This window comes from Galeopterus variegatus, unplaced genomic scaffold (genome assembly GCF_000696425.1).
Source record: "Galeopterus variegatus unplaced genomic scaffold, G_variegatus-3.0.2 Scaffold437, whole genome shotgun sequence".
In the NCBI taxonomy this organism is placed as follows: Eukaryota; Metazoa; Chordata; class Mammalia; order Dermoptera; family Cynocephalidae; genus Galeopterus; species Galeopterus variegatus.
The window spans coordinates 422,666-430,894 of record NW_007726548.1 but is presented as its reverse complement, the minus strand read 5'-3'; the positions used below and the strand labels follow the sequence as shown (position 1 = coordinate 430,894).

At 40.0% G+C, this 8,229-nt stretch overlaps 1 protein-coding gene across 1 annotated transcript in view; it reads left to right on the top strand.

The window, feature by feature from the left end:
* Nucleotides 1-8,229, top strand: part of PRPF4 (pre-mRNA processing factor 4) — a 20,263-nt gene that overhangs the window by 6,248 nt on the left and 5,786 nt on the right. The window contains exons 3-8 of the mRNA XM_008568755.1: nt 1,544-1,730; nt 4,572-4,659; nt 5,059-5,138; nt 5,315-5,408; nt 6,093-6,187; nt 7,889-7,947. Of these exons, the coding sequence (XP_008566977.1) occupies nt 1,544-1,730; nt 4,572-4,659; nt 5,059-5,138; nt 5,315-5,408; nt 6,093-6,187; nt 7,889-7,947 (603 nt within the window). The remainder of the gene's footprint in view (nt 1-1,543; nt 1,731-4,571; nt 4,660-5,058; nt 5,139-5,314; nt 5,409-6,092; nt 6,188-7,888; nt 7,948-8,229) is intronic.

Here is an 8,229-nt window from a genome sequence, read left to right as displayed (position 1 = left end):
CAGCTATCCCACTGCTGGGAATATACCCGGAGCAATGGAAAGCATCAAGTCGAAGGTATACCTGTTCCCCAATGTTCATCGCAGCACTCTTTACAAAAGCCAAGAGTTGGAACCAGCCCAGATGTCCATCATTGGATGAGTGGATACAGAAATTGTGGTATATCTACACAATGGAATACTACTCAGCTATAAAAACGAATGAAATACCGCCATTTGCAACAACATGGATGGACCTAGAGAGAATTATATTAAGTGAAACAAGTCAGGCACAGAAAGAGAAATACCACATGTTCTCACTTATTGGTGGGAGCTAAAAATATATAAATAAATTCACACACACACACACACACACACACACAAAAAAAAAACTGGGGTGGGGGGGAGAAGACAACAACTACAATTCCTTGAAGATGGTAGGACAAGCAAACAGAAAGAACATTATTGGGTGGGAGGGGGAAGGAGGGAGGGAGGTTTCGGTAATGGGCAACAATAATCAACCACATTGTATATCGGAAAAAAATAAAGAAAAAATAAAATAAAATAAAATAAACAAACAAAAAAAACTGCATTGCCACTGTCCTTCTCATTTTTCATTTAAATGCTTGTATTTGGTGTGGGTTTTAAAACTAGTTGCTAGATTTTCCAAAAAGCCTTATAGTCACAGAAATCTCATTTTCATGGTAATTATTTCCAGTTTACTATTTAACATTTGTGAGTGTCGCTGTTCTGGGACTGTTTTAGAGAATAGCTTTGGCAGCTGTTAAAATAACATTTCACTCCTGAGCCTGGGCAGTGCCCTCCGCAACCCCCACTCCCAGGGCCTCAGCCACACCCCCTTCCCCCCACACACACATCCACAACCAGCCCAGCAAAGACCACCCAGCAGCCTACGAAAGTGCTCCCAGGCTCTCCCTAGCCAGGCCAGTGCGGGGCCTCTGGCCTTGGCCATGCCCCCCCTCAACACCTGCAACCAGCCCAGCAATGAGCAAGACACCACTGGAAGCCCCCTGGTCCCCACTGCAGGGATGAGGGGGGTGCCACAGGCCTCAACCCCACCCCTCCTTCCTCCTCCTCCCATCCTGTTTCCTTCCCCCACCCCTCTCCCCCTCCAACTGCTCCATAACATCATAGCATGTAAAATAAATAAATAAATAAACTTTTAAAAATAAATTCAATTTTATCTTCTGTATAGAAGGCCTAGTTAATTTATTTGCCAAAGATGTTTTGTACTCTTACCTTCTGATCTCATCTAAGCTATGTGTTTGTATTTGTATAGGTTTAAATTTGCCAAATGAAACAAGAGGTGGCTTGAACCTTTTCCTGCCTTTCAAAGCTGTGTCATTTAGGTTTATGTGTTTGGCATAATTTTAAAAACTGAAAACAGCAAACTGTGTATAAAGTGTGTAATATCTATGAAGTGTGTAATAGATTAGTAAGTTGCCTTTCCCTAGGAACATACACAGACTCCAGTTGTTAGAAATTATTTATTTCTCTCTATATGAGGATCTGGTGGTTATGCTGCTATTACCTGTTCTTTTTACAGGAGAAGTGTTTGAAATTGAAGAACACATCAGTGAGAGACAGGCGGAAGTATTGGCTGAGTTTGAAAGAAGGAAGCGAGCCCGGCAAATCAATGTTTCCACCGATGACTCAGAGGTCAAGGCTTGCCTTAGAGCCTTGGGGGAACCTATCACACTTTTTGGAGAGGGCCCTGCTGAAAGAAGAGAAAGGTGATTTTTCTAAATATTTACTCTTTATTAATCACAGGGCTCTAGTTCCAAATTTCACTTTACCTTTTAGCTTGAAACTTTAATAGAATGTCTCAGTGTTAATATCTTATTAAGTTGTATTTATGTAGTTTGACCCATAATCTGAGTCTTAGGCCAGTTTTTACTCCCCTACTAATTTTTGTTTATGGACCATGAAGAGAGTGCTAACATGCTGTATTCTCTCCCCTCCTGAATGTGAAGTTTGAGTTGGAAAAACATTTGTTGTTTAGCTTTGAAAATGTAGACATCAAATGCATTTTATGTCAGTGACATAAAACATAATAATAAAAAATATTTTTTGGATTTTATTGAAGAGACACAGTGTCCTCAGGTAATGCTCATCTTGTGATTTTTAAGGTTGCAAAGTTTCTTAGTGATGGGCTAGTCATATGCAATTATGAGGACACCCTTTTGTTCTCTATCCACTGTCCCATTTCTTCCCTTCGTCATCAGCTTCTTGCAAAGGTTGTTTATATTATTCTCTTAAGGTCCTTACCCCTCGTTTACTCTTTAACCTATTGCAAACTGACTGACCCCTACCACATTGAAATTGCTCTTTGTTAAGGTCACCAACCCATCTTTACTAAGAATAGCCCTAGTACACTGCTAGCCACTCCCTCCTTGAAGCACTCTCTTTCCTTCACTTCCATGAGACCAAATCCTCCCGATTTTCCTCCTATCTCTCTAGCTAATTCTCACTTTAGGGGGGTGGGGGCAACTGGCCAATACAGGGATCGAACCCCGGACATTGGTGTTTTCAACATTGTGCTCTAACCAATTGAGCTAACGTCCAGCATCTTTTTTTTTTTTTTTTTAGAGATGACTGGTAAGGGGATCTTAACCCTTGACTTGGTCAGCACCACGCTCTCCAAAATGAGCCATGGGCCAACCCTCCCCCCTTTTTTTAAATTCTCATTTCTTTATCAGGAAAATTCAGACAAATTCTCATTTACTTTCTATGCCTCTTTTTTCCCTGCCTGACCTTTAGGAGCTGCAGTTCTTTGCCCTTATTTTACACTCACCCTGAGTGATCAGATCCACTTTTCATGACATCATTTACCATGTATAGTCTGACGACCCCCTAATCTCTCTTTGTACCTGGGTATCCCACAGGTACTTCAAACTTGAAATATCTAATTGAACTCCGTGTCCCACCCATCTCTTACTCTCCTTGCAAATGGCACTACCACTCACACAGTTCTCAGTTGAAACCTACCTCGCTTTCTCTGTAATCCATCAGCAAAATCTAGTCTATTCGACTGGTGAAATGTACCTCCAATCTGTCCTCTTTGCTCTGTCTGCATTGATTTCACATCTAGACTGTTGTGATAGCCCCACACGTGTTGTGTTAATTGCTTGCTTAAAATCCTTCGGTGTCTTGTACTTAGGGTAAAAACTCCTAATCATGGTCTGTAAGGTCTTCAACCTTACATTGTGCCACTCTTCCCCAATTTATTAGACTAGCCACCTCAATCCTCCTGGAATACTCTAGTTCTCTTTTTGCTTTTCAACTTCATTTTTCTCTTTTCATTCCTCTCTCTTGCCTTTAAGAGCCTTTTTATTTTGTTTCAGTATAAATGCCACTAATTGAAAGAAGGCTTTCTTAACACCTGACCCCTTGCAAAGAAAGCCTTTCTGTTATTCTCTATCATAGTATGTTATTTATCTTCTCCACCAGCAAAGCCTGTCTTGTTCATTATTATGTCCCTTAGATGAATGCCTTGAGTCCCTACTGCTACTGTCTTAATTCAAGTTCTCTGTTATGGCTCAGAGGATTTCTACAACAATCTGACTTCCCTGCCTTTATTCTTCCCTTTTTAATACATTCTCTGTACTTTTCTAGGGATTTTTCTCCAACGTAAACCCTCCTTAGCATGGCAGTAGCAGCTCTTTGTGAGCTGGCCTCTACTACTTTCCAGCCTTATCCTTTTATTTTTTTATTTTTTTATTTTTTAAAAGATGACCGGTAAGGGGATCTTAACCCTTGGCTTGGTGTTGTAAGCACCACGCTCAGCCAGTGAGCAAACCGGCCATCCCTATATGGGATCCGAACCCATGGTCTTGGTGTTATCAGCACCGCTCTCTCCCGAGAGAGCCACGGGGCAGCCCTTCCAGCCTTATCCTTTACCAGTCTTCTTTTTGTACTTTATGCTCCAACCGTACTAAATTATTTATGATGTTTTTCTTATTTCCAGGGCTTTACATTTATTTAACCCTCTGCCTTGACTGTCATTTTCCCATTCTTAACCACTTGACCTGACAAATTGAGGACTCAATTTAGATAACACCTTTTCTATGAAGTCTTCCCTGATCCTCCCTTTAAGCCTAGGTTAGGTGCCCCTTCTATATTATTTCTCTTTAGCACTCTGCTTACTATTGTCATAATACTTAATATAATGTACTGTAGTTTTCTGTTACTTTCTCTCTTCCTCCCCAGGACTATGCTACTTGAAATCAAGAAGTATTTTTTAATCGTTGTATACTTAACACCAAACTCAGTATCCAGCACATTGAGGCATTGAGTGAAGGTTGGCTGACTTAACAGACCAAGTGGTAGCAATATTGGGGCTAGTTGACTCCTAAGTGAGTAGTGTAGTTGTTTATAGTTGTATTTAGGGAATCTTCAAATGAAGTTTGAGTGAAAGAAATCCCACTGGAAGTTTAGACATGCCTACTTGACTCTTAAAGGAGGTTGGTAGGGGTTTGGATTGTGAGAAAGTAGTGGAGGCTTGCTCCCTTCTTAGATGTATTTCTTCACAATCTTATCTCAACAGTGTTTAAATTCCAATCTTTTTATTACAGGTTAAGAAATATCCTCTCAGTGGTCGGTACTGATGCCTTAAAAAAGACCAAAAAAGATGATGAGAAATCTAAGAAGTCCAAAGAAGAGGTAAAATATGTCTTTGGCTTCACAGTGTAAACATGAAGGAAGTGAGGGGATGGTTCTCATATTTTCTGCTTTCAATGGTTTACCTTGCTAAGATGAGGAGAGACAGTGTCCTTGAAGGCTCTACCACTCAGGAATAGTTGCCAATAGTGCATGGCTCTTGTATAGGTATGAAGGAAGCTAAGTGAATTTTCCATTCAGGAAAGAACCAGAGCATTCTTGGTGTAACTTAACAAGGAACCAGAAACCATCTCATAAGACATCATAGAAAGAAATACAGTGGAAAGCACATATCCCTGACTTCATCCTATTACTGAACCTAACTCGTCTTTTTTCTGGGAAGCTATGGGAGGGGTAGTAATGCTTCAGATTTAACATCTCTGCTCTTAATTTGCCGTTCAGTATCAGCAAACCTGGTATCATGAAGGACCAAACAGCCTGAAAGTGGCTAGACTATGGATTGCTAATTACTCACTGCCCAGGTAAGGAGATCCTCTAAAAGAAGAAAGACACATATTCTTTTGTTTTTTTCTATCAGGGACTGAGCATCTGCTTTATAATGACTGTTGTTGTTAAATGAAAATGAGTGGTAGAGGTACGTGTGCGGACCCTTGTTTATGACCTGTTTGCTCATGGTAATAATGTTTCTGTGTCACAGGGCAATGAAACGCTTGGAAGAGGCCCGTCTCCATAAAGAGATTCCTGAGACAACTAGGACCTCCCAGATGCAGGAGCTACACAAATCTCTCCGGGTAAGATGCTCCCTGCAATTGTTCAGTGTCTTAAAGGTTGTTTTTTTTTTTTCCTTTTTGTCTTTTTTCGTGTCCGGCAACGGGATCGCAACCCTCGGTGTTGCGCCTGCACCTCGCTCAGCCAGTGAGCAGGAACCGGTCTGTATGTGGGATCCAAACCCTTGGCGGGAGCGCCGCCGCACTCCCAAGCGGCGCACTGTAGCAGTGTGCCACCGGGCCGGCCCTTGAAGGTTCTTAATATTAGATTTTCTCCTTTGGCCAACCTGTGGGAAGGTAAAGGGAGCTATAATTCCTCCTTGCTTGAAGTGTTGCGATATGGGAGGAGCCATCAGTTAAGGTGGCAGCAGCCTACTACGCATTGTATTCAGCAGAGGCCTGTGTTGTAGTCTTTAATTCACCCTCTGAATATGTCAAAGCTGTGCTTTAGATCATTCTGTGGTTTTCTTTTTATATTTAGGTGATACAGAAGCTAGTGATACTAACTATAGAAAACAGCATAGTAGAACTCCAATTAAGCCCAGACTCCATCATTCAATAATATAAGTGTCTCCTAACAACAAAAAAAGTATTAAAGAATCTTGGGGTGGATTAAAATTGAAAAGTTGCTTTTGGAAAAGCAAAGAAACTCTTGGATTAGCCTATTAATGGATCCCCATTGTCTTTTTTTTTTTTTTTTTTTTTAAGTCTTTGAATAATTTCTGCAGTCAGATTGGGGATGATCGGCCTATCTCCTACTGTCACTTTAGTCCAAATTCCAAAATGCTGGCCACAGCTTGTTGGTAAGTTCCATTTTACAATGATGTTTTTTCCTAAATGGGGGACAGGTTCTGAAAAAAAAAATCAACATTTGTCTTAGATGTCTTTTTTTGGTTTTGGTGGCTGGCCAATACCATTGTTTTTTTTTTTTTTTTTTTTTTTAAGTCTTTGAATAATTTCTGCAGTCAGATTGGGGATGATCGGCCTATCTCCTACTGTCACTTTAGTCCAAATTCCAAAATGCTGGCCACAGCTTGTTGGTAAGTTCCATTTTACAATGATGTTTTTTCCTAAATGGGGGACAGGTTCTGAAAAAAAAAATCAACATTTGTCTTAGATGTCTTTTTTTGGTTTTGGTGGCTGGCCAATACATGGGTCCAAATCTTTGATTTTGGTGTTATCAGCACCGTGCTCTACCCCAAGTGAGCTAATGGGCCAGCTCTGATTTCCTCTACATCTTCTTCCTCTGCATCTCATAATCACATTGAACTACAGATACTAGTGTCCTCCAGCTATATTATACAGTGTAGCTTTTGTTTAGGAGTTCTTACTGTTCACCAGAGACCCCAGAGATTTATGACCTGTAGTAGTCTGTCTTGTTCTTTTTTTTTTAAAAGATGACCAGTAAGGAGATCTTAACCCTTAACTTGGTGTTGTCAGCACGACACTCTCCAAAGTAAGCCAACCGGCCATCCCTATATAAGGATCCAAACGCGTGGCCCTGGCATTATCAGTACCACACTCTCCCAAGTGAGCCACGGGCCGGCCCTGTGTCATGTTCTTGACACTACTATTTTGGAGCAGGTCATAGAGTGAGATTATAGACGAAGTAGTATCCACACCTCAATATGGCTTTTCTTTTTTAGTTATGTGGCCTAGCTAAGATACTTAATGCCTGTAAGCTTCAGTGTCCTTATATGTAAAGTGGGGTGAGAGAGTGTTTGTAAAGCATTTTGTCTTGAATAGTGCCTGGTATGTGTGTGGTAAGGACTCAGTAAATGTTAATTATTGGTTTTGTCTTTGTTTTCTACTTACCACCACATAATGCAGAAAATTAGAATATAATAACTTTGTTTCATTTTATTTTGGTTTTGGTTTTTTGTGGGACATGGCTATCTAGTGAGAGAAGAAACTCACAGTGAATGCATAGGAACTGATTGACTAGGCCTGTGGTTTAGCAGAAAGCCAACGAACTATACAAATCACTCCACCTCTACAAGCTCAGTTACCTTAACTATAAAGTAGAATGGTAATTCCTGCCTTATCTACCTCACAAGTCTGTTATAAAATCATGAGATAATACATATAAAAGTAATTTGTTAGACATTTTCCAAAATAAAAAGTCTTTTTCAAAATTTAAGTACTCTGTAAGTGGCAAAATGCTATTCATATTTAAGGAGATGGTGTCATTATTAATGCTGTTATTATTATTAGATAGTTTAATTTGTCCTTCCTTCCTTCACAAATTGATCCAAAAATTAAGGAGAATGGCAACTTGTGCCATGTTAAGTATAGACCAGTTAAAGGCCTCTGCTTGCATGCAACCTGGTTATAGCTTTTTCTCCTATGACCCTTCAAATTATAAGCCTTTTATTTTCTGTTTTTTGTCAGCCACTGTAAAGTGTTTTTGGGGTGAGAAGAGAAAGTCCTTTAGTAATATTACCAAGGTACCTTTTCCTTCCCAGACCAACCCTGGCTGAGATGCTTTCCTTTGTATTTGATAGGAGTGGGCTTTGCAAGCTCTGGTCTGTTCCTGATTGCAACCTCCTTCACACTCTTCGAGGTAAGTCAGAGTCTTGTTTAAATCCTAGTTGTTTTCCCAGTATGAACTCTGTTAAGCAGTAAAACTGTGCCTGACACTCAGACCCAATACACACAACATTAATTCTTTAATGTTAACGTTAATTAATTTAACCTGGTTTGGTTTTCTCTGGCTGCAAGTCTGGAATATAATGACTTCATACACATCCACTTTTCTCTCATGTTCAGTCAACTCTGGCATTTTATAATCTCTAAACTAAAGAACAAAGTTTTTTTTTTTTTTTTTTTTTTTTTTTTTTTTCCG